At 38.5% G+C, this 26,415-nt stretch overlaps 4 protein-coding genes across 5 annotated transcripts in view; 1 reads left to right on the top strand and 3 right to left on the bottom strand.

The window, feature by feature from the left end:
* Window positions 1-26,415, top strand: part of LOC134818433 (anaphase-promoting complex subunit 1-like) — a 60,903-nt gene that overhangs the window by 13,215 nt on the left and 21,273 nt on the right. Inside the window, exons 10-21 of one of the 2 annotated variants that reach the window (XM_063827977.1) lie at window positions 14,139-14,206; window positions 14,312-14,408; window positions 14,796-14,961; window positions 15,316-15,389; window positions 15,527-15,656; window positions 15,925-16,044; window positions 16,389-16,462; window positions 16,714-16,866; window positions 17,034-17,148; window positions 17,358-17,595; window positions 17,738-17,855; window positions 18,236-18,458. In XM_063827977.1, the coding sequence (XP_063684047.1) occupies window positions 14,139-14,206; window positions 14,312-14,408; window positions 14,796-14,961; window positions 15,316-15,389; window positions 15,527-15,656; window positions 15,925-16,044; window positions 16,389-16,462; window positions 16,714-16,866; window positions 17,034-17,148; window positions 17,358-17,595; window positions 17,738-17,855; window positions 18,236-18,458 (1,576 nt within the window). The remainder of the gene's footprint in view (window positions 1-14,138; window positions 14,207-14,311; window positions 14,409-14,795; window positions 14,962-15,315; window positions 15,390-15,526; window positions 15,657-15,924; window positions 16,045-16,388; window positions 16,463-16,713; window positions 16,867-17,033; window positions 17,149-17,357; window positions 17,596-17,737; window positions 17,856-18,235; window positions 18,459-26,415) is intronic. The other variant, XM_063827978.1, reaches the window with a different exon arrangement.
* On the bottom strand, window positions 753-8,796 carry LOC134818436 (G-protein coupled receptor family C group 6 member A-like). The gene is made up of 2 exons (XM_063827983.1): window positions 8,498-8,796; window positions 753-3,539 (listed from the first exon to the last, which is right to left on the bottom strand). The coding sequence occupies exons 1-2, from the start codon at window positions 8,521-8,523 to the stop codon at window positions 932-934; spliced, it is 2,634 nt and encodes an 877-aa protein (XP_063684053.1). The 5' UTR covers window positions 8,524-8,796; the 3' UTR covers window positions 753-931.
* On the bottom strand, window positions 11,247-12,228 carry LOC134818030 (uncharacterized; the record flags this gene model as incomplete). The annotated part of the gene is made up of 1 exon (XM_063827441.1): window positions 11,247-12,228. A coding segment is annotated over one exon (909 nt), but the record flags the coding sequence as incomplete, so codon positions are not given.
* Window positions 19,232-24,204, bottom strand: LOC134818435 (uncharacterized). Its single transcript, XM_063827981.1, has 4 exons — window positions 23,979-24,204; window positions 23,529-23,702; window positions 23,095-23,400; window positions 19,232-22,714 (listed from the first exon to the last, which is right to left on the bottom strand). Exons 1-4 carry the CDS (start codon window positions 24,154-24,156, stop codon window positions 19,668-19,670), a joined length of 3,705 nt encoding a protein of 1,234 aa, XP_063684051.1. The 5' UTR covers window positions 24,157-24,204; the 3' UTR covers window positions 19,232-19,667.

The raw sequence follows: 26,415 nt of genomic DNA, 5'->3' as shown, positions 1-26,415 counted from the left end.
ACCAAAGATTGGCAATATTGACACAGGTCTATAATTTTCAATATTTTCTTTATTATCTTTTTTATGGATAGGAGTTACTTTGCCTATTTTGAATATGGATGGGAACGTGCCTTTTTGAATACATGTATTATACAAATTAGCTAATATGTTGGATAAGAGATGAGCCGGTTTCTTGATAACTGCTATTGGTATATCACTGGCTTTTCCGTTAACGAATTCTTGAATTATTTCAAGAATCTCCTCAGGATGAGTTTCTTCTAGATGTATTGAACTGTTGACTGATTTCGACATAAACTCAACAAACTAAATTAAGTAAATTAAGTTAATTGAGTTAATTAAGTTAATTAAATAATGATTTAAAGCGGCTAACGGGCTAATTACTTCCTCAGTTGTCGATAATTCATTTCAACACAGTTGTTAATAGCTTAAGTCAGAATAAGTTAGAATAATGCAGAATAACACTGGCTATAGTTCTATAATAGGCAAATGACAAGACGGGACCGAGAATACATCCCCTGGAGGCACTGAGTTTTCCCCTCCTTCTGGAACGCGCACAAAGCAACATTCCCGCTATTTTATAGAATTGAAATGACAATGACTACCTTGTCATGTTGGTCTCTCATCTCAGAAACGAGTAAACTTCACATTTGTAAACAAATTCAGTAAAGCAAACTTCAGTTTGAGTTAATCATAAAATTTACTACAAGTTCAATTCAAAAGGTATGAATAATGATTATATTAGTAAATAGTAATTAAAGTAAAACAACGGAAAAAGTTTATCTTAAAATTTAAGAGATCTAAGATGATTCACACATGAAACAAGATAAGAAAAAAAATTCCCGGGAACAAGGTTTTAAGCTATTTCATTTTTAACTTTGGTTTTATGGTCAAACCGTTTCACATAAGAAAGAAGTTCCTTATTCAATACAAATTAATTCGTGTTTTCTTCATCTTTATCCACAGTAATTTGTATCTTTACGTTCGCGTTAGTCGTTCGCTTCCTCCATTCTGTCACAGCTAATTTTGGCACCGAAGTTGCTTTGTTTGGAGGAGGGTTTATCGTATTTTTGGGAGTACCAACTTGTCGTGGACGAGTGCGACCTCCTGCCTGGGCCATAGCCTGGGAAGCCTTGCCTTTTTGTATACTACTAGGACTTGCAGTTGGAGATACCGATACTTGAGATCTTTTAACACCAAGTGCTGGTGAGGGCTTCAGCGAATTTGATGGTGAATTCTTGGGCGATTTCTTGGGCGAATTGGTGGGCGTAGCAACACTTATTGCTGACAATCTTTGTCCCGCCGTTCTACTGGCTCTTGTAGGCCTGCTTGAAAAAACTCGAAGTGACTCTTGGATAATTCGCTTCTCCTCTTCTGTATCGACATCTTTTTTTACCAGAATGATCACTTTAGGCAGGAACAGGCACAGAAGAAATGCAAGGTAAGTTACATACATGACAATAGATCGAAGCAGAGCCCGTGTTTCGGGAGGAGAGACACTGTAGCCACTGAGAAACATCACACAGCAGAAGGTGACTATCAGGGTGGCCCCTAAAATGCTCAAAGTTTCCCGAAAATTATGGGGAAACTTTCTCATCTTGAAGACAAAAATGAGGGTGGCGAGAAAGTAGACGAGTGGGAGAGACAAGGGGAGGACGCTGATAGCTCCTTGGTAATCATTTCTCAGATAACACTTGGGGTATCTGGGCGCATGGTGAACTTTTTGATGAATATGGAACTTCCAGCCAGGCCCAGTTCCAAATCCATCAATGAACAGGAAAACAGTGACAAAGGCCAGCGAAACACTGTTTAAAAAGACATGTCCAGCTTGCTTCAGAGCCATCTCAAACTTAGGTCTCTGGAAGGAGTTTGCTGCTGCGAATATGCCATGGATCTTAATACACTTCCACAGAAGATTTGTCGTGATCAATGTCGAAGAGATAATTATAACCACATATTCCATGCTGCATACCAACTGATTTGGCTCGAGTAATGGCATGATGCTTCCCAAAAAGCCGACAGCTATCGAAGCTAGAATAGTGTACATGTAACCCGGCTCCGAGGCCTTGATGACTGGCCTTTCTTCATTTTTCCAGACCAGAACAACTGTTAAGGCTACCAACACTATCCCAATTATTACAAGCGTGATTCCACCGATAAAAACATTAGAGCTTGTTTTTATGTAGATTATTTCCACATTTCGGCACCCAGTTCTATCTTCATTTGTTGTTTCGTTGCTTCGACATTTGTGGCATCTGTGTTGATTAGTTTGGTTGGAAAATTGATTGGGTGAACATCTTTTACATTCCCAGCAGCAAGGGAGAATGGTAAGATCGGCCACGGTCTTGTAGAAGCTGTAAGTTCCCGGAAGACAGTCCACCGAACATCTCTTCTCATAATGCGAGATATTTTGGAAAAGAGGATAATTGGTTACCTTTAACAACTCTGGAGATACCTCCCCAAGAATATGGTGATCGTCTGTCTTGCTCCTGTAGATTCCTAGTTTAGTGGGCGACGATATTGTCCTTCCTTTAAAGCTAACTTTCAGAGTGACATTTGCATCCAGTTCCACTTCAATCTCTCTGGTTTCGTTGACGATCGTTTCGAAGATCTGCCTACGAAATTCTGTCACCGATGAGCAGTTTGAAGACTCAGGGTTGTTCTCCAAGTTGTCTTGTAACGCTCTGACTATGATTTTAGTTCCTGCAACCACATGGGGTGTCCAGCTGGATGTTTGGCAGCCATCGGCACAACCATCCTCATCTCGTAAAAGTTGGCTTTTTCGATATAGTTCGTCCAGCTCATGACCCTGCTCTTCCCATGGGTAAGCTAAATCGTTGTTAAGATGAGATAGCTGAGTGTTAATTAGAGCTGAAAGAGGATAGATGACAGTGTCGTCGCTACCGTTGAGGCGTCTTAAAATGTCGCTGTATTCCTTGTGGTATACAGCCCTGCCATTTGAGGTGCCCGTAACATAAATCTTGTTCCTAAATCCTAAATTTTCGGTTACATATTGAAGCCATTTTGTTGATGCAGATTTAATGTTTTGAAGAAGGAGTTGTACAGTTGCCGAACTTTTTGTAGGATCATAATAATCCTTTAATAAGTGATTGTTCTCTTCAAGCGTATTGAACATTCCTTGAATCCTGCCACAACGACCATTTTCACTTAAATATCCTTTGGATATGTGATCCGCAATTTCTTTTGACAGTTCATGATACCAAATGTCCATGTATCCGTAATCCATCTCTTCCAAGAACTTGACTATCAGTTCTCCCTCCTCTTCCTTTGTGGAGATGAGTGAAATCAATGTTGGAAACTGTTTCTGATCCATCAGAGTTTTGTCGTTGTAAATGTAGGTAACCGTTGGGATGTAAAACGAGGTGGTCTGCCGTGCAAATATTTCGGAGTAAAGTCCGTGGTCGATCCCTATAACGCCGACAACTTTTTCATTTGTTGCGAGCTTGATAGAAATTCTGTTTGTGACAATACCACTGTCACAGTTGATGTAAATCTCGTACCCCAGAGAGATCCCCTTTAATCTGGAGTGAAATATTAAGTTAGTTCATATGCATAATATGTGCACTAACTTTCAGTCTATTAGCAAGCAAAATAGAAGACATTTAACTATTAAATGGTATAAACTGGATTAAACTTGTAATTTGTTGAGGCTTGGAAAGCATTTTTCCTAATAAATTATAAACTGAATGCATATTTAGTCTGCGACAAATTAAGTCACATTTCCTTGACTAAAATTGTGGAAATCAAATTTTATGCGACTAACTCACTGATTTAATGGCCTATTAAATTTTGGCAGAGCATACGGGTAAACCCCCCCTAAAATGTCACCCACCCCTAAAACGCCACTCTTGATTGATTGGATCCCATCTTCTTAGAAAGTATCTTACGTAATCATTTGTAACTCCTAAACATAAAAAAATATCATTCAGACCCTGCCACATCCTGAAATTGAATCTAAATGATGCCATAAGGGCATTTTTTTCACTTTGTACGAATTTTTTACTTTTGAAAAATAGCGCACAATTTTATACCTCTGGAATTCATTAATATTAACTCAGTTTTGGTCTAGGATAGTGATATTTACATATTTTAGCAACTTTGTACATATGACTCGACTGGAGATATGGAAAGTTATACATTACTCAATATTACTACCCTCCCCTAAAATGTCACCTGGCCGCCCCCTAAAATGTCATTTTATCATATTCTGGCTTTGAGACTACAAGCACCATAAAATGGAGGTACCAGCCTATTAAACATCATATTTAGCATCTAATGGTAATATTGGAAAGCTTTGGCAGCTCAAGGAATTAGTTTTATTTTATTAATCGCAAAAAAACATCCCCTAAAATGTCAAATTATCCCCCCTAAAATGTCATTTTAACCTGATCAAATTACTCAGGCTTTTCCTAAGATGCAATGCATACTCACATTTCGTTAATAGTTGATGTTAATTGTTAATAATTAACAGGTTCCAAAACAAGAGCTTTTATCGCACACCATGCGAACAAAATACAAATTTGACACTTTAGGGGAGAAAAAAATGACATTTTAGGGGGCATATCATAGGTTTACCATAAACTAGTAAGTACCAAAAACCGTAGTTTTTGACATTCAATTTTGCTAAAAGCAGTCAAATCTAGTCTATAGAGAAGGTCAGATCGATTACTGGGTTGGCTTAGTTAACTACAGGTCACTTAAATTACCAAGATGCAGGATGATGTTAAAAATCCCAAAAAATGCAATTAAAACATGCAATTTTCACAAGTAAAAGGTTAAAATCACATTGAATCCATTTCTTTTGTGCCAATTGTTAGTTTATAACTAGTTAATCTAACTACAGGTGTACATTTTGTTGACTGAGTTACTGTTTTGCTGTAAGTTCTGGGTATTCAAAAAAAGTCCCCAAAATGTCACAAAATGTAAATTGACTAAATTCCACCATTTTTTTTTTCAACAGAGAGAGAAATTCTGGTCGACACCTCTCAGAAATAGGTTACATTTGTCCCAGAAGTGGTTAAAATTAATAATTGAGCAACATTCTGAGTGCTACACAACCTGTTTTAGCTGACGTTTTAGGGTCGGTGCTGGGTGCTCGTGACATTTTAGGGGGTGACTACGGTTTTGAGGTACTTCCTTTAGTGAGTGAATGTTTTCAAGTAGCTTAATGTTTTAATAAGACAAAATAAATAGTACTATACTAGTGACAAAAGATAAATCAGGCCTCCTGTACATTTTGTAATTATCACACATATAGAAATGACATTTTAGGGGTGGTGTTTTAAAACTAACTCTATTTCAACGTCAAAAAAATTGTACCTGATTTTATTTTCAAATTTCCAAATCTTCCTGGCAGGCTAGAAAAAGGTTTAAATATTATTCCTAGACACTTCAGAACCCTGTAAATTTAGCCCTAACTCGGCAATTTGGGCCCAAAAAACAGGTGACGTTTTAGGGGGGGGGGGGGGGTTACCCGTAAATACTTCAAAGTTTTGCATAATATTGTTGATTATGATGCAATCATGCAAAGCTGCCAAAACTTATCATTATAGGACAACTTGTCAACAAAATTATAATAATTTGCAAAATTTCTGAATTAAGGGGGTTCACCTTGATTTTTTGTGACATTTGATTTCGAGATAGCAATTGACCAACAAAAGAGGGCCTGTGACCAAACTTTTGAGGGGGTTCCAGACTCCGGGTGCCCACGGGACAGCCACGCCCATATTTGGTCCCAATTATGCCAAATCACCTTAACATGCTCAAAACCATAGGGTGCTTTAGTTATAGCTACTAATCTCCTGAACAGAAATATAAAGTTTTGTCAAAATTGGATAAAAATTGGCTGAGTTATGAGCAAAATATTATATGACTATATTTGGGCATGTGGACCAATTTTGATAGATTTTAGCCCATAAATTGGTCAATTATCAATATTCTTGGATGAAACGAATTTTATAAGTAAGGTAAGTTTATACTACTCATCAAAAGAATTTGGCAGTTGGCCGCCAATTTTTAAAAAGGCCTAACTCAAAATTCCACTCCAAGACTTAAGGTCAACATGCAATTCTACGTTGATTCTGAAAATTTCATGAAAATTTCATGAAAATATATTGAAACCCTATCGAGTTCTATTGTTTTGAGCGAAATTAGTTTTGTGAATATCGCGAACTGAGATATGGGTGATTTTGTACATTTTTTGCGGTTATTTGAACACAGTTAGGTAGATATTGAGCTGATAATCATAGAGAATGTGCAGTATAGGCTTACCTTACACATGAAGTTTGTTTCATCCAAAAATATTGATAATTGACTAATTTATGGACTAAAAATCTATCAAAATTGGTCCACATGCCCAAATATAGTCATATAGTATTTTGCTCATAACTCAGCCAATTTTTATCCAATTTTGACAAAACTTTATATTTGTGTTCAGGAGATTAGTAGCTACAGCTAAAGCACCCCAAAGTATGGTTTGGAGCATGTTAAGGTGATTTGGCAAAATTGGGCAAAATATTTGGGACCAAATATGGGCGTGGCTATCCGATCCCGCGGGCACCCACAGTCCGGAACCCCCTCAACTAGTTTTTTGGTCAATTGCTATCTCGATATCAAATTTCACAAAAAACCCACCCTTAAGTGGATATACACCAAAGCCTTTTTGCCGGGACCCGTGATTTGACTACATATGATGAAAATACAGATAAAAACAATAAGATTTGATATATTAAACAATTTTTTCCCGATCCATGACTCCTGTGCCGAAGGCACAAAAGAGTCAAGGACAAGGGTTAGCAAACGAGGTTTTTTTTCGTATATGGTAGCTTGCGACTGTCGTTCCTGCGTACGTACGTGCCCGCGCGCCAATATGTTGCCACGTTTCTAACTAGCCTGCGCAAAGTTATTTTGTGAGATATTCTGAATTAAATAGTTGTTGTCGCGTGGCGCTGATATGAACTGACCAAGTAAATTGTTAATTTCACCATGGCTTTTCCTACCATTTATATTAGAGTAGCACAGATTCAGAGCTTAGTCAATTAGTGCCTAGTGGTAGTGGGATACGTACTACGTATCCCACTACCACTAGGCACTAATTGATAGCATATTATTATTATTATTTTTGGTATTACTATTTTGCACAGATTCGTGTCAGGTTGCATAAAGTTAAACAATAAACAATAAAATATACACTATTTTCAAATTCAATATGGAATTAACTGGGCGGCGCTCGGCCTGTCACTCCGCTATATCTGCATTCTTATAAACTGCAGAGACTGGGGACGTAGGTTGTATGGAATATAATAAAATAAGCCATCACGGATCATTGAGCGGCCATCCACAAAAGAAAAGCGGCCGCATTTCTTGTTTTGAGAGTGCGCATTTATTTTCTTTTTGGAATTGTTTTTCAATTTGGTAAAGTCTGTCACTGTAATACCGATATTTTTGATATTTTTGAAGGTTTTTAGCTGATTTTTTACTGAACATTATGCACAATCCGTACAAGAAGCCCTCCAAAGGATTATACAATTGACGAAATTACAGACCGAACAAGTTCGAGAAGCAAAATTGAAAATTTTGCCTACTATTAAAGTTGTACATTTTATCAATACCCCAGGTCATAAGATATCCCTTCACAAATTCTTTTGAGTGTAGCTGATGATTATATCCAACTTTTTAGAACCGCATTTCTCTCCATTTTGAGTTTTTAGTAAAATTCATGTAAAAAAGGGCCAAAAATTAAAGATTTAAAGCTTGAAATGCATATAACTCAAAAAGTTTCAGTTTTTTTGAAATAATTTTTACAGAATCGTAATCAGCTTGATGAGACGAAACTTTTAGTGTCACTTTTACAATACCTAAATACTTACTTCATCATTTATTGTTCAATTATATAATCCTTTTGAGGGCTTCTTGTAAGGATTATAAATAATTTTCAGTAGAAAATCAGCCAAAAAATTTTTTAATGACTAAAATATCGGTATGACAGTGACAGACTTTACCAAATTGAAAAAAATTTCCAAAAAGAAAATGTTTTTTTTCCCGAAAAAATTTGTAATGTATCAAATCTTATTGTTTTTATCTGTATTTTCATCATATGTAGTCAAATCGCGGGTCCTGGCAAAAAAGGCTTTGGTGTATGTCCCCTTAAATATTGGTACCCAAAAAGTTTTGCAATTAAACTTTTTGTAGCCAAAATTTATTGCTCCTAAGTAAGCCTACGGGCTGGTGTTGTGGTAACAGCGTTTTGGTTGGCAATCGAAAGGTTTCAAGTTCGAGCCTCATCTCCACCAACGATCCCTGTGATGAGACAAGGACTAGCTGTTTGGGCCAGGCACATTTCACCATGCCTTGGTCAAGACAACGTTGTAAACACTAGTTATCATTGGCTATGCAATACTCGGTAATATGTGTCCAAGTGGCAGGTGGCTGTTTACCCACGTAAAATTATAATGGTATAAAACAAAGATATGAATCATACCTTAGTTTAGTCCTCTCTGCCAACATTGTTCTCCGGAAAGTTAAGGCTCGCTGAATGCCCCAGAAAGACTTTTTAGATGTATAGTTAAGACAGTATCCGTCAGGATGTGTTTGGTTGTCCGGGCTCGTTTGTATGAAGCTGCCTACCGTAAATATCGCTGCCACTATATAGTCTCCATCTAGGTATTCTATAGGTTCATCTATAGCTCTACCAGAACAGGCTGAACTGGCACAGGAAGCCAGTAGCAGACTGAGAAGTAGAGGTAACCGAGCCAGCTTGCGTCCAGTTTTTAAACAGATGCGAGCAATCCTAAACAAAATATTAGACTATTGTTTCGTGATGTGTGCAGGCTTATAATATTAATATGCTTATTGTCAAATTGGTTCACCTTATTGTCCAACCTTCAATTATTTTTGCAACAGCGGCTTCATTGAAACGTGATGATTTTATTGGAGATATCATTCAATTCAATTAAAATGTTGGAAACGTTTAATGACTTCTTTATTGTGCTTGAATTAGTTCATTAATTGTATGAATGAAAGTGAGGGAGTCTAACCGTTGAATCTGTCCATTGCTTAACATGTAGCATGTACCCCAAGTCACACCAGAAAAAGCAGGTTCTACAATACATCTTATCGCTGTTATGGCCTGATTGTGCATTATTCGTCCATGATATACCAATCACCAGTGTGCCAGGTAACTCTGGTTTATAATAAGGATAATAATCCAGTCTCCCACGCGACGTGGGGTCATCACGTTCGAAAATTGAAACGCAGATTATGTTCTGAAGCAAGGTTTTTGCACTAGCTATGACCATCGACCCGATTAAATGTAATTCATCACGCTAATATGGATGTAAATGTAATAGGTTTCTGGTGTCCAAGGTATAATTAAGAGATTGCGTTGCATTTCAGATCCACAAAAGAGTAACTAGAGTCTCGGGAGCTATGATTCAATTCGCGTGTTACAGGGATGCACGCCGTCGAGCCGGTAAATATCATGAATGGCTGCTTTCGAATCCTGTTTTGCAACCCTCGCCGCCGCACGACAGAATGAAATACAAATTTTGACGTCCGAGTAGAGATAGATGTATTCAATTATTTCAGCGTCTCAAAGATTCCACATAATACAGTAATAATACATTAATTAATACAATATAATACATTAATAAGATACTAGAGCACGGCCGAGAAAAGCTGACCGCTGAAAAATCGAAATTAAAATAAATTTGTAGGTCAGATTTTCGCGGCCATGGTGTAAGTAACAAAACCATGAGGTCATGTAACTGACTTCAGCATTCATGTTCGTATTTGAAAATATTTGAAACCAAAAAAAATGTTCAGAAAAATTTCAATATATTTAAAATTGTCTTAGTTTTAAAGGTTTAAAAAAACCCCCTCCAGAATGCAAATGAAATCTTTTTTTTTGTTATTTTCATTCAGTATCTTTGTTGAACTCATTGCTGTCTTCTAGTTCTACCATTGTCCTTCAACAATCAACATTCAGCACTGAAATTTTCCTGACCCAAGATCATCAGAAAGAGCTATCGTTTTAGCCACAGTTAGATAAATCCTGTCATGTCCACTACAAGGAGAAACGATTGGAGTTGCTGATACTTAACATCTTCTGCAACACAAACCTTGGCGGTTTCACTATCGAAGTTATCGGTAAAATTTAATTATTGTGTAGTTTCTTGGGCGGATTGATGGGCGAAGCAACGCTTATGGAAAAACTAACTTGTCTTGGACGAGTGCGACCTCCTGCCTGAGCCATAGACTGGGAAGCCTCGCCTTTTCGTATACTACAAGGAGTTGCGGTTGGAGATACTGATGCTTGAGATCTTTTACCACCAAGCGCTGGTGAAGGCATCAGCGAATTCTTAGGTGAGTTCTTAGGCGAATTGATGGGCGTAGCAACGCTTATAACTGACAATCTTGATCCCTTTCCACTTGCCCTGCTCGCAAAAACTTGAAGTGACTCTTTGATAATTCGTTTCTCCTCTTCTGTATCGACATCTTTTTGTACCAGAACAATCACTTTGGGTAGGAACAAGCAGATAAGGAATGCAAGGTAAGTTATATAGATGATAACAGATCGGAGCAGAGCCCGTGTTTCGGGAGGAGAGACGCTGTAACCACTGAGGAACATCACACAGCAGAAGGTGACTATCAGGGTGGCCCCTAGAATGTTCAAAGTTTCCCGAAAATTATGGGGAAACTTTCTCATCTTGAAGACGAAAATGAGGGTGGCAAGAAAGTAGACGAGTGGGAGAGACAAGGGGAGGACGCTGATAGCTCCCCGGTATCCACGCCTCAGACTGCACCTGGGATATATAGGCTCATGGTCGTCTTCTTTATAATCCTCAAACCTCAACCCAGGCCCGGTTCCAAATCGATCGATTAACATCACAACAGTGACAAAAGCCAGCGAAACACCGTTTAAAAAGACATATCCAGCTTGCTTCAGAGCCATCTCAAACTTAGGTCTCTGGAAGGAGTTTGCTGCTGCGAATATTGCATGGATCTTAATACACTTCCACAAAAGATTTGTCGTGATCAATGTCAAAGAAACAATCATGATAACATATTCCATACTGCATACTAACTGATTTGGTTTAAGTAATGGCATGATGCTTCCTACAAAGCCGATAGCTATCGATGCTAGAATAGTGTACAAGTAACCCGGTTCCGAGGCCTTGATGACTGGCCTTTTCTCATTTTTCCAGACCAGGAAAACTGTTAAGGCTACCAAGACTATCCCAATTATTGCGAGCGTTAGTCCACCCATAAAAATACCAGAGGTTGGTTTTATGTAGATAACTTTCACATCCCGACACCCAGCTCTATCTTCATTTGTTGTTTCGTTGCTTCACATTTGTGGCATCTGTGTTGATTAGTTTGGTTGGAAAATTGATTGGGTGAACATCTTTTACATTCCCAGCAGCAAGGGAGAATGGTAAGATCGGCCACGGTCTTGTAGAAGCTGTAAGTTCCTGGAAGACAGTCCACTGAACATCTCTTCTCATAATGCGAGATATTTTGGAAAAGAGGATAATTGGTTACCTTTAACAACTCTGGAGATACCTCCCCAAGAATATGGTAATCGTTTGTCTTGCTCCTGTAGATTCCTAGTTTAGTGGGCGACGATATTGTCCTTCCTTTAAAGCTAACTTTCAGAGTGACATTTTTATCCAGTTCCACTTCAACCTCTCTTGTTTCGTTGACGATCGTTTCGAAGATCCGCCTACGAAATTCTGTCACCGATGAGCAGTTTGAAGACTCAGGGTTGTTCTCCAAGTTGTCTTGTAACGCTCTGACTATGATTTTAGTTCCTGCAACCACATGGGGTGTCCAGCTGGTTGTTTGGCAGCCATCGGCACAACCATCCTCATCTCGTAAAAGTTGGCTTTTTCGATATAGTTCGTCCAGCTCATGACCCTGCTCTTCCCATGGGTAAGCCAGATCGTTGTTAAGATGAGATAGCTGAGTGTTAATTAGAGCTGAAAGAGGATAGATGACAGTGTCGTCGCTGCCGTTGAGGCTTCTTAAAACGTCGCTGTATTCCTTGTGGTAAATATCCCTGCCATTTGAGGTGCCCGTAACATAAATCTTGTTCCTAAATCCTAAATTTTCGGTTACATATTTCAGCCATTCCGTTGACAGAGATTTACTGTTTTGAAGAAAGAGTTGTACAGTTGCCGACTTTTTGTAGGGCCATAATAATCCTTTAATAAGTGATTATTCTCTTCAGGCGTTTTGAACATTCCTTGAGTCCTGCCACAACGACCATTTTCACTTAAATATCCTTTGGATATGTGATCCGCGATTTCTTTTGACAGTTCATGATACCAAATGTCCATGTATCCGTAATCCATCTCTTCCAAGAACTTGACTATCAGTTCTCCCTCCTCTTCCTTTGTGGAGATGAGTGAAATCAATGTTGGAAACTGTTTCTGATCCATCAGAGTTTTGTCGTTGTAAATGTAGGTAACCGTTGGAATGTAAAACGAGGTGGTCTGTCGTGCAAATAATTCGGAGTAAAGTCCGTGGTCAATCCCTATAACGCCGACAACTTTTTCATTTGTTACGAGCTTGTTAGAAATTCTGTTTGTGACGATACCACTGTCACAGTTGATGTAAATCTCGTATCCCAGGGTGATCCCTTTTAACCTGGAGGGAAATTATGGTTAGACTTCTGTTAGACTTTTTATCTTATCTTACTAACTGACTACTTCTGACTAAGTATTAGCATACATTTTCAATATATTTACAGCAAGCAAAAGAAAGAGCATTGAGCTCTTAGACTGTTTGATGGCTTGGGGGCATTTTCCCAAAGGAGTTAATCTCTATTGGTGAAGCTAAGATCTAGACAGTATTGTTCACACTTCCATAACGTAGTAAGATTCTTAGGAAAGGTAGCTAGTGGTTACTTCTCTAAAGTCATGCTATCAGTATCACTGGTCATCACCAACACGGCTATTACAGAGCTTGACGGGTAAAAAACTACGGGAGATATTATACACATAGGAAGATATTACTTCGCGCTGTTTGAAATACATAATTATGTATGTAAGTAATAAATTATTATGCATGAAAACCCTAAAGATATAAAATTGTACCTAAGACGATTTATCTCTGCCAACATTGTCCTCCGGAAAGTTAACGCTCGCTGAATGCCCCAGAAAGACTTATCTGTATAGTTAAGACAGTATCCGTCAGGATGTGTTTGGTTGTCCGGGCTCGTTTGTATGAAGCTGCCTATTTTAAATATCGCTGCCACTATGTAGTCTCCATCTAGGTATTCTATAGGTTCATCAATAGCTCTACCAAAACAGGCTGAACTGGCACAGGAAGCCAGTAGCAGGCTGAGAACTAGAGGTAACCGAGCCAGCGTGTGTTCAGTTTTTAAACAGATGCGAGCAATCCTAAACAAAATACCAAGAAATGTTGGGGATTGTGCTGTATTGTATTAATGATTAGTGGCACGGGCCACCCTAAGCTTATTGTTAGATCTGCCGACCTTATTGTCAACCTTTTGATTCTGTATATTATGTGTAAGAATGTCTTCTTTGTACTGACCTTATGTTCTTTAGTTTACATGTATGCTGAGATAGAAATCCAGATTGTGCACATGGATTTGTTTAGTTTGAATGAATGAAGGAGACTATCCCATCTATTGTTTTGGTTATTATATTATATCAGTATATGTTCTCACAAAACATATATTCACTGCTATCACTGGCTATGGTCTGATCGTTAATTGTTTTGTCCATGAAGACTTCAGCACTATTCACCAGTTTTTTAATCATTTCTATTCTTGTAACAATAACATCATAGGGGTCGAAAGGTTCATTTACCATATGGAGTAGAGTGGTATTTTTTAAAGAAGGGGCCAGGGGGTCTCCTTCGTAATAAATTTATCAGGGCAGTCAACCTTATCGGCTACATTCCAATCTTCCTACCAATTCTCTGAGCGCTATGAAGTCTGTATTACGTCCCCGTGATACCAAATCAGACAAATTGGGACCGTTATTGTGTAATAAATTGGAGGGCTGGGGGTTGTGTTATATGCGCGACAAAAACCTACAAACTTGATGATATTACACCACCAGTTCGTATTTCTCTAAACCAGGATATTTCAGATGGTGCGACTAATACTTCATGACAAGGAGATCATCAGTAAACCTGCTAACAAGAAACCTAGAAAAAGGTCAGATTCCACATTTAAATCTTGTTCGCTCGAAGATGCAATCAATTTTTGAATAAAATTGTAATTTCTGACTGATATAACCCTCTTTTGACTTACTTTTCCCAGGAGCAGTTCAGAGGACATACTGGCGGCGCAAATTTCTTTTTCTCTCCCTGAAGCCTTTGTTTTGCGTGAACAGGACGGTCTCAATCATTATTGCGAGGTTTGTTACTCTGTGAACTTTGAGGGTGTAAGGGCATTGTTCATATTTTGATACTACGTGAGCCATAGAATAAGGTACACCACTGATACGAGATATAGTGATGTATAGCAGTGTATTGCAATGTAGTGTAACTGTATTGCAATGTATTGTATTGCAGTGATGTATTGTTCCCTCGGACAAATCCTGCTCAACGAACTTTCAACCCTGCTGGTATCAGACTTACAGTTGTCCTGTTGTAAAGTCGAATGCCCGGCATGTAGTCCAAACTTGCAATTCTAGGAAAAGCCTTTAAAAGAATTTTATAGGAATTTTATAGACATTTTATTGAATATAACTATAATGTTAATTAGCTTGTTGTTGTTGTATCTTGTATCTTGTTGTTGTTAGATCCCGACAGTAGCACGTGACCCCGTTATAAAGAATGTGGTGGCGGGAATGAACGCCTTACACCCCAACAGCGAGTGTTTCTACAGAATCCTGGTCAGACTGTTTCTTTCTAACACTGATATGGACTCCTGGGAGGTGCTTAAAGCTGCTCTTCTTGAGTTTGTCGGTATGTTAACAAGTGAAACATAGTTGTTGGGTAGTTGCCCAAGTTATGTTACCTTTTTTATTGAACACCAATTGGCACGCATATTGGTAGCCTATACAGTGCCGTCTGGATCCGGATTCCGGATGTATGACCCCTATTTTGGTGATTTTATACTTTTGAAAGCTTTCTCTAAAAAAATCTAGCTGCCAGTACCTTGTGAAATGTGAGCATTTCAAGTCAATGGAAAATCTATTTATATATTACGATATTCATGTGATCCTATCGTTTTATACATTTTCTCCTTGTCCTGTAGGATTTAATTTAATTACATTCTTTAACTAAATTGCAATTTAACAGTTCCTTGATTATCTTCAGGCGTACGAGGAGGTCATGATCATTCCTCGGTTACACTGCACGATCCTACTATACGACGTACTAGACACTCCCAGGTAGTGAAAGTGAAAGTGAAATTGAAATTTAAAGTAACAGTTTGACAGCATCCGCCTTATGCCCTAAATGTGAACCCTTTAATTAAAGATATTTCAAAGTAGGCAAACTAAAAGTGTAACAGGACCTGAAATTACAGACGAATGAAGACTGGGAGTACATGCTGAACGTTATGCTGAACGAGGTTAATGGCGGAGCATTCGGTCTTCCTCTCCTCGACAATATGACGGTTAAGGAGCTGCAGCCTTCTCAGATGACTGCATCTAAAGGTTTTACACAGCTGCAAAAGCGATTTACCTGTTTTTGAAGACAGTTAACACATAACATGTTTTTTTAAAGCTTCTGTTGCCAGCACACTATCACATCCCTTATCTGTTTCAATAAACCTCCAGATATTTATGTTGTTACTTGCTTTTTTCCTTTTCGTGTCCTTCCTACAGTTCAATTTACGGGATGCAAAAATATTCCCCGCACACTTCTTATCCCCCGCAAAATTGACACTTAACCCATACCTCGAAATGACCACCCTGTATTCAGAGTTGTGTGAAAGTACACTACAAGTTTTACACTTGGTACACTGTGAACTACAACTGGATGTTCACAACAGAGTTGTGTGCCAGAAACTCGCTGATGTTATCCATCATATCTCCTGTGCAGGTTTCATAACTTAACTAATAACTTATAACTTATTATAACTTAACTTATAACTACCCTTAGAAATTTAGGAAGAACAAATTGAAGTCAAAACAAATTTGGTTTCACAAAGTTTTGATATTACTTTTTTTCTAGTTATTTGGTTTTTAAGGTACACTCGCTATCCCAGTCATTTTATTTAACCATGTAGAAATTTGGGTGTGAGAGGACCTTGAATTCCAAGTATATTTCTTAATTTATAATCATCAATACTGAACCTGATTATGACATATTACGTTAGGTGGTAGTTAATCAGATAGTAACCCTCTGTTACTACTCCGTCCAGATTAACATATTTTGTTATTTAGGTGGATTTGAGGAGTACGTGAATTTCTACAGATCATCTCATCCGCACCTCGGAGCTCTCTTACCACACTCACTGGTACATATTTCAAATAAACTGCAGTATTTGTGTATTTTTTATTGGAAGTTGAAAATAGTTTTAGTAAATACGGAAATGTCTTAAGCACCGGCTGGCTAATATGGGTACTGGGTTTTTTAAATTCCATTTTTTAAATTTCATGTGTATACATTCTGTTACGCATAAGTATCAGTATAATGTAGATAATTTCAGTCTGATATTCCCACAATTTTTCTGAAAAATAATCACTTGGTTAACCTCCGATCCCTCAGTCTCCAAGTTTAGTGTCACTGAACAACACGCTGATAAGTCTACTCAGTGGCAACAAGCCAGACATGCCTCCTCTAGTTCCAGGCATCACGGATCTAACAGAGTCAGTTCTAATACTATACCTCCTTATCACAGAGCAACCGCTTAGCCAGCAGGTGGGTGTTTATTCCTCAGATTAGACTAGAATGTTCTTAATTTCAGTTCCTATATTATGAAAAGTATTGTCTGCTAAAACAGACCTTAAATAAGATCGCACCTTGTATCTTTGTATATGTTAAAACTAAAACCGTCGATCCCACACCCTTTAATCCCACACCTTCAGTCGCTGAGGTACCTGAGGTCAGGATCCAAACGAGTTGAGATGGTAAACGTAGCTCTAGCTGAGAAGAAGTACTCATCACTCGCTGACAGGGTACTTGTTGCCATGGTAACTCTCGGTCAGTAACTCTTTTAGTAACTCTCGGTGAGTAACTATTTTAAATCTGTGCAGAACTACAGGGTGCCCAGGAAGAAGGTTTTGCACATCAATCACGTAATAAGAGCTTATCCGTGCAAACACAAAAGGGTAACACTGGGGCTCCACTCGGGTTCCAAACGGAAAAACACTGGGGTGACACCTGTGACCTGGTTAACACTTTTACTTCAGGTCTAGACCAGAGAACAGTAAACTCGCTCCCAGTTGGGATCCAGCTGCCACTCCTGGACGTGTTATACCCAGCTCACTGCAACCCTCCCTCTGGCTTACCTCCCCCTGCCTACACACTTGTGCACAGGACAGATGTTATTAGTTCAGCACCCTCCCACTTTATGCAGTGCAATTCAACTAAAAAGGAACAGGATATGGAGTCTGACATGGCTTTTGAATCTCCCGTCCTCGATTTTAGGTAAGTGAGGGCCACGTGATTTCGCTTTATTGTTCAATGTTTGAAAACTGCGCCGTACCATCCTTTCTCAGCTCCTCCACCGTAGTATTCTTCTCACTACGCCGCGGTAAACTAAACAGTAACATACGCTCTCTTCTACCAGGTTCCCAGAAGATAAGCGGGTTGAGGAGGCGGCTCACATGTTTGCAACATCACAGCCCGTTAAAATAGTCGTCAGCAGACGCCCTGAGATGACAGACGCTGAATATGTGGACCAACAGGTAGGCAATGATACTGATACTGATACTGATACTGATACTGATACTGATACTGATACTGATACTGATACTGATACTGATACTGATACTGATACTGATACTGATACTGATACTGATACTGATACTGATACCGATACTGATACTGATACTGATACTGATACTGATACTGATACTGATACTGATACTGTTACTGATACTGATACTGATACTGATACCGATACTGATACTGATACTGATACTGATACTGATACTGATACTGATACTGATACTGATACTGATACTGATATTGATACTGATACTGATACTGATACTGATACTGATACTGATACTGATACTGATGTCTTCATTTATAAATTAAATTGTTTTAACAATAACATCATCAGGAGCTGCTGCTTTTCAACAAAACGAAGCGAACAATGGCGATACCAGTCGGCAGATCTCTCTTCACCTTCAGCACCTTCAGACCCAGTCCGAGAGACCCCATTGTGATCCCGGATGTTTGCATCAGCGGCAAGGCCCTGCCTCGGGGCAATACTGTCAAACTTGACCTGGATATTCCTGCTGAGATGATTCATTGGAGCGAGTTCCACAGTGGGGTGGCAACTGGTTAGTTACATGATATTGTTTCCTCTAAAACTTACAAGCTTTATTGGCCACAGCGTCTCCAGTTTTGGAGGGAAAAGTGGTTTTCTCACTGCAAATTAGAGTATTTTCCTATTTATAGCAACTGTCACGTTTATTACAGATTTATTACAGTTCTAAAACAGTAAGTGTGGAATCCCAGCAATGTCACACTACCGGTTAATGATAAATCAATTATTTTATCTAATCTTCTTTTTGTATGACAAACTAATGCGGACATCATACGTTGTCATTCCATCTTTGGAATGTGGTGGAATTGCAGCCAGTTACGCTGCTAAACAAATCTATATTTTTCAAAGTTCACAATTTCTCGATTTGTGATGATTTTAACAGTTAGTTCGAGTCAGTCTTTATGAGGGAATAGAAGTAAAAGTTTGGTGCAGGATAACGACATTCCCTCATATAACTAGATAGATAAGTAAAACACAGTATGTTCAGGTCAAAAGAGATCAGCACACTAATAAACTGATACACAGCAATACTAGTACTAAGATTTGAAAGTAAACAGTGAGCAAATTATAATACAATCGTGCTACGAAAAGATATTATATGGATCTACTCCGGAATCTCGAAGAAGTCATTTTCGAAAGCAGCTTGTACTAAAGTGCATTAATTAAAATATTAAGTTAAAAATTATGTTAAAATACAGACAGTAAGATAAGCAGCTGATATCACGTTTTATAATACTTATTTTTTACATGTTTTTGAAATTTTTGAATTCTTTTTTGCATTTTTTTGCAATTTTTGAATTCTTTTCTAGAAAAATATTATATTGAAAAATCAGATATATTGCATGTCAATCACAATTCATAGTAAATCATATTCAAAGTCAAAAGTAAAAACGACCATTTGGTCGTTTAAAATGGTACACAAAATGGCACATATCACATAAATTCGAGAAACTTATACCAAAGAGAACCAATAAAATGTTGCATATTCCAAACCAAGCCTAAACAAAACTTAAACTTTCTTGTACATTTACATTAAATTCTTCTAGACTTTATTGTAAATGCTGTTTGTATAGTTTAGTTGTGTTGGCCTAGGTCTTTGCTGTTATTTGCATCGCGTCAGCAATGAGCGATGACTTGTCTATTTTTTTCTGACAAAATCAAACCAGCGACAAGAAAAAGTTTCGAGATTGTTCTTGCAGAGGATTATACCTGAAATAGTCGACTAAATCTGTTGCATTTCAACATTTTCGGTTGGAGGAGGAACCTGCCTAATGAAGATTTGAGACAACAAGGACCTAGCATGAGATATCTTTCTGGTCGCTCCTGAAACACCTCCCCCAACAGCCCTCGCTATAAATTCGTTGTAAAGGAGGGGGTTAATCACTGAATTGATGGGCAAAATCACCATGGATGTGACTGAATACCAAGGAGTTGCATCCACGATTTCAGAATAATGAAGCATGCAAATTATGATGAATGGCACCCAGCAGAGAAAATCAGTTATGATGATTACAGCTATCCTTTGGTTCATCCGCCTATTTCTTTGACGAATCTGCTCGTCGACTCTTCCAGCTGTCACCTTGTTGGACGATCTGTTTGAGAATACGCCGATGACAATGTAGCATGTTAATATCACCACGAAGCAGGTAAAGTTGATCACCAGGATGCTCCAAACAAATGCCATTTGTGGGTCAGTCTTCCGAATAAAGTATTTGAAAAGGCACACTCCATCGTTTCCGTAAAATCCAACTTTTGACTCTGTTTTTGTGAAGTCTAGTTTAGCTCCATGATCATGGGAGAACATTTCGGATGTCATCTTGTCTATCGTATCCCAACTTAAAGACCTGTCGTTCATACGACCGAAGTATTTTTCAAAAACTCCAGAGTGCGTCTTTTTGCTGACCAACCCGATGAAAAGTTTTAAGTCAGTGTCATATCGTACTCCATTCGCAAAGAAATCTTTATATTTTTCGAGAACAGGTAAGACCGCTATTGCAGCTGATAAGGCAAGAATAAAGACGTTCAGAGCAATAACTTTGATAGAACTTTTAATTGTTACTTCTCCAGGAATTCTCATTGAGCTCACGATACCATGAGCTCTCACCAAACTGAGAATTGTCATTGCAAACAGAGATAATTGAGATCCAATAGTGCTTGCAACTCCGAGAAGAGAGCATTCACTGCTTGTCAGCCAAGCCGTCTGCTTCGTACAGTAATCCTTACCATGCACCGCTACATCGAACACAGAAACCGCCAAAAGATACGATCCAACCAAAAGATCACCGACGCCGATCATGATTACCAACGATTTATTCGTTTGAGCCACAGTGGTTCTGCACTTCTTAAAAGATTTGATGCTGCACACGATGATGCTAAAGTTAGCTAAAACAGCCAAAATTCCAATTGTCCACGTAAGGCCCTTCAGTACATATCCGTCAAGAATTTCCTTTGAGCATTCATCATTACACTCGTCCGTCAAATCTAAACAGTCGAACTTTCCATCACACTTGCTTGTTTTGGGTATGTAATGTTCGGAGGCTTCACACTTGAAGTGATTAGTGCATCGTGCTTCATCCGACCCGTCACCACAGTCATCAACAAGATCGCACACCTGAGAGTAGGAAACACACTTGATGCCATTGTCACATACAAAGATATCATTAACGAATACGCTATCGTTGACACCTCCAGATTTTACAGCAAGTGTGAGATACTCGCCATTGCTTATGTTAGCTACAGTTGCCACTCTGTCGGGATATTGACCAGGACAGGAATTGTACCCGGGAATGTTTTTCAGTGGGCATGGTGAGTTAATACATTTGTCATTGCAGCTGGAGTATACATACTGCTCTCCAAACATGTGATCACAGTTTGTTGTAACATCAGGTAAAGTTATTTTCGATTTCATCAATCCATAAATGTCATCATTAGGAAAGATGAAATGCTCAGAACCACAAGGATAAGTTAATTTCCATACTTGCTCAAGTCCTTTGAAACAATAGGACAAGCGTTTTTCAAGTCCTTGGTTGTGAGTAACAACCTTTTTAGAAACAGAAATTGAACCCCTTGACTCCTTGCAGATTTCATTTTCATTTCCGCATGTGTCCATACCGTCACATAGGTCATCGAACCCGATGAATCCTGGATCACCAGTTGTACACAGAAAAACGTTCTCACAAGTTCTATTGTCAGTCACATATCTCCTTGTTTTACCGCTTCCACATTCCGGCCAAATGTTTTTTTCGTCATCACCGTTGATGCAATCCTTTATGCCGTCTCTTAGCCATGCAAGAGGAAGTGGTTGACTAAACGTTCCATTCCCGCCCCTTCTGATACAAGACTGTTTGGTTTTTGCTTGACACAATAGAATTCTTTCATCACTGTCATCTCTGCAGTCTGATACACCATTGCAAAGAAGATGTTTTTGTACATGACAGGATGTACTAACTTGTTCACAGATCGAATCAATACCATCGTCACAGTGTGGTACACGTTCACACATCCTATATTTAGATACAGTCGATATGTAGGCATGAATCTTACAAGTCATTCCAACCCTCAAATGATCCGAACAATTAAATTGATCTACGTTATTTGAACATATATTCGTGGGTGAGCACCTTGTGAAGTTGAATACTGGAAATTTATCATAAATTGGATTATATCTGTCAGCATTACTTATACTTCTGCGACATAGATCCTTTTCTTCAAAATTCTGTGGATTACACATTTCTGTGACGTTACAATTACAGTTTTCAGCATGTAAAGGTGTGCAGATGAAGATAGGTTTGGTGTACTGAACCTGATTGTCAACGTGAGAATATTGTCCGTAGGTTAGGCCGTTGCAATGAGCCTCATCTTCGCAGTGGACTCTATAATCATCACAAATGTCATTGCAGATGAGGTCTTGGTTTACTACCTTTCCAGTTGGTAAGATAACTTCTGTTTTATTTCCAAGTTGCTTATCCTCAACCGCTGCATCAACTAATATTCCATCATTACCAACTTGCCACTGACACAAAGCATTTGTTAACGACTGGAATTGTTGAAAAACCCCACATGATTGATATGATTTCTCATCGTTTGTACATTTCTGCTCAAAACTCATTTTCTCCAAACTTTTTCCATCGAGATCAAACCCTGACGAGAACATTGCTGGAAAACTGTTGTACCATTCATCAGAATTGCGACATTTTGATTTTGATCTTCCAGAGTATTGGTGACAGTTGAACCTCAAAAAACCCCACTGATTCTCGAAACTGCATCTTTCTGAAATTGAAACTGTCATCATTTTATGGAATGCCGGGGCAGTGAGAGCGGGATAGCGATGAAAGACCGTTTTATCACAGACACTATACTATTATAAAAACGGGATAAGCCAATAGGTAATTTAAACTGCGGAATCTGCAATAATCAGATTCATTTTGTAAGCTACTAGTATACTATAAAGTTAAATGATATTCTGTTGTTGAAGATTTGTATATCTTCATTTCATTGGCACAAATTATTTATATCTATCGACTATCAGTCTCCCATCATAGTTACAATTTGTGCAATGTGGCAATCTTTTTAGTACTATTGCGGTACAAATTCATTAAATTTGTGATTTTAAAATGAAAGTAAATGCCAAAATGGTGAATGTTTCTCACCAATTCCATCACATTGAAGGAACACATCGTCACTGTGGCCACAGTTGTTTGTAGATGTGAATGAACAAAAACTCCATTGTCCACTGCTACATTTAACATCATCCAGCGTGATTTGAAGTGTTGACTGGATGCTCCACTTATCACCACTAGTCCATTGCCAATAACCGGGGTATCCCATTTTACGACAAATAGCATCTGCTGATTTAGTGTTGAAACCATCGCTACAAACTGTTCCACCATTATTCATCAGCAAGCCAATAACTCCAGCACCGACAGCACTGCCATTAGAATCTACCAGACTAAACTCTGAAAATTTAATTACGTTAAAAATGATTACAGCCGTAACACAACAGCTGTTATCAGATTGTTGAAAGATTGTGGCAGAGTCAAATCTAATTTGCACAGGAAATTGGAAGGAAGTGGTTATTTAAGACCTGGACAAGTCTCGTTCTCGTTGCAAGTTTTACTCTCAGACGCTTCCCCAACACAGTCTGCACCTCCATGGGCTGGAGCAGGCCAAATACAAGTTCTTGTTCTTTTTTGAATGCCTCCTTCACAAAGAGCTGAACATTCAGACCACTCTCCAAAGTCACTATATCCGCCTTCAACTGAAAAAGATGAAATCATGCTTTTAATAATTATTTACAACGTTCAGTTAATTAACTGTTGAAATTTTTCATTATTTCCCCCTTTACTATTCCTGATGTAATCGGGATAATTTTAATTTATTTGATATCACAACTTTTCACAACAAATTAACCTTAATTTTGTTTACCTTTTAAAATTTGTTTACTAAAATTCAGACCTTTAGCTCTCGTGTAAATTATCAAAATTTAAATGTTTAATATAAGCTTTCATCTAAATAAAACATTATCTGTTTATACCTATTCCATCACATTGAAGAAACACATCTTCGCTGTGAGCACAGCTGTGTGTAGTAGAGAATGAACATGAACTCCATTCTTCACTGCTACATTTAACATCATCCAGCGTGATTTGAAGTGCTGATTGGATGCTCCACTTATCACCACTAGTCCATTGTAAATGTCCGGGGTATCCCATTTTACGACAAATAGCATCTGCTGATTTAGTGTTGAAACCATCGCTACAAACTGTTCCACCATTATTCGTCAGCAAGCCAAAAATTCTAACAGCACTGCCATTAGAATCTACCAGACTAAACTCTGAAAATTTAATTACGTTAAAAATGATTACAGCCGTAACACAACAGCTGTTATCAGATTGTTCAAAGATTGTGGCAGAGTCAAATCTAATTTGCACAGGAAGTTGGAAGGAAGTGGTTATTTAAGACCTGGACAAGTCTCGTCCTCGTTGCAAGTTTTACTCTCAGACGCTTTTCCAACACAATCTGCACCTCCATGGGCTGGAGCAGGCCAAATACAAGTTCTTGTTCTTTTTTGAATGCCTCCTTCACAAAGAGCTGAACATTCAGACCACTCTCCAAAGTCACTATATCCTCCGTCGACTAATAAAGATAAAATCATACTTATTATCATTAATTGATCATAACGTCCGTTTTAAAAACTGAGGGAAATTTAATTTTTTTTACCTGATTCTCAAAGTGTGTTTCACAGTTTTTACTAAAACTCAGACCTTTTAAAATGTAATTTACATGACGTTATGAAAGGTTAAAACATATATACATACCATTATTCATCAGCAAGCCAAAAATTCTAACAGCACTGCCATTAGAATAATTATAAACACCTCTGGGATAAAATAATCAATTCTGATAATCCCGGCACCCGCTGTTATTTTTTCCCGCTTAATAAATAACCCCGGCACAGTTTCTATAATCCCGTCCCGCTAATTTGGCTCAATTAGTTTTAAAATAATATGATAATTTCATCCGCACACTGTCACGTGTTTTGATGACGCGTATCATGTGACTAACAACTACGACGCGCATTGGTCAAAAATGTCACGTGACCTATGACCTACAACTATAAATATACTTGATCTACGTATCAGTTGAATTGCAGGCGCTGGCAAAGCTACAGCACACTGCTTACATAACTTGGACTCTTACATTACTTGAAACAGTTCCAGAACTTGTCTTGACGGTGACATTTGTCCGGTAAATTTTGTCGTAGCAATTGCACTGTTTGGTATGAGCCATGTATTATAGTCGTCTACATTGATGAACTTCATGACACGATATCAACTCCACCTTTTTTCGCTTGCCAGACTTAACTCGACGCCCCTTATCGATATTCATTCAACGTTGGGACTGAGGAACTATGTATAAATAGAACGCGAACACCAATTTCAACTGTCATAGCACCTTAGTTTTATTTATTTAGTAGTATAATATACGTCCCAATTCCATTTCATATTTTCCATACTGATCTCATATAGCTAGAATGAAAGGTAAATATTAAAACGAATTAGCCCTAGCACTTATAGCAACACCCCGGGGGAGTTTATAACACAAAACGCCGGCACACTTAAAGTTAAGGTTATATTAAAATAACCCCTCGTGCTAAAGCACGTCGGCGTTATTTTTATAATAATCCCTCGTGCTTCGCAGGAATAATTGAAATATAATCCCTGTGCGTGCCGGCGTTATGTGTGTTATATCTGTACTACAGCAGCCGAGACAAGATTGTTCAAAGATTGTAGCTGAGTTTAATCTAATTTGTTCAGAAAATTAGAAGAACGGGATGTTTTAAACCTGGACAGTCGTTCTCGTTGCAAGTTTGAACCTCTAAATCTTCCCCAACACAATCTGCACCTGAAGAGGCTGGAGGGGATGGAGGGGCTGGAGGGGATGGAGGGGATTGAGAAGGCTGAGTACAAGTTCTTGTTCTGGTTTGAAATCCTCCACCACAGGAAGCTGAACATTCAGACCACTCTCCAAAATCACTAAATCCGCCGTCAACTGAAAATAATAATGATTATACGTATAACAATTAATTAATCATAACGTCCGTTTATTATGTACGCGCTTTTTGTCGCCTAGGAACCGAGGCAGCAGGCAGGCAGGTAGCATGCAGGCAGCAGGGAGGCAGCAGGCAAGCAGCAGGAAGGCAGGCAGGGAAGCAGGGAGGAAATGCGAATCGGTATGCAATGCGAATTTACCTGGATCACGTGAAGTTTCGGGAGAATTAGTTTCGGAACTGTAAGTTGGAGTCACTAACAATAATATCAATAGAAACATGCCTTATACCAGGCGTAACATTTGTACGTTATTCTTGAAGTAAAACAAACGCAAGAGTCAGCTCTCTAAAGTGTGTGGGGTTGCTGTAAGAGGTAGACAGAAGGCAATGATAGGATAAGCTCATGGGCACGTTAGGGCAC

The sequence above is a fragment of the Bolinopsis microptera genome, chromosome 7 (assembly GCF_026151205.1).
Source record: "Bolinopsis microptera isolate Bmic1 chromosome 7, MBARI_Bmic_1.0, whole genome shotgun sequence".
NCBI classification, from domain to species: Eukaryota; Metazoa; Ctenophora; class Tentaculata; order Lobata; family Bolinopsidae; genus Bolinopsis; species Bolinopsis microptera.
The sequence above is the reverse complement of the archived record's forward strand: the minus strand, read 5'-3'. Positions and strand labels throughout refer to the sequence as shown.

Bases quoted from the DNA above. Each gene is read 5' to 3' on its own strand.
- LOC134818436 (XM_063827983.1), bottom strand. From the start codon at position 8,523: ATGTTGGCAGAGAGGACTAAACTAAG. The intron at 3,540-8,497 runs GTATGATTCATA...ATTTCACTCCAG, and splicing joins GCAGAGAGGACTAAACTAAG to ATTAAAGGGGATCTCTCTGG.
- LOC134818435 (XM_063827981.1), bottom strand. From the start codon at position 24,156: ATGGGATACCCCGGACATTTACAATGGACTAGTGGTGATAAGTGGAGC. The intron at 23,703-23,978 runs GTATAAACAGAT...CATCTTTTTCAG, and splicing joins TCTTCAATGTGATGGAATAG to TTGAAGGCGGATATAGTGAC. The intron at 23,401-23,528 runs GTCTTAAATAAC...TTAAATTTTCAG, and splicing joins CGAGAACGAGACTTGTCCAG to AGTTTAGTCTGGTAGATTCT.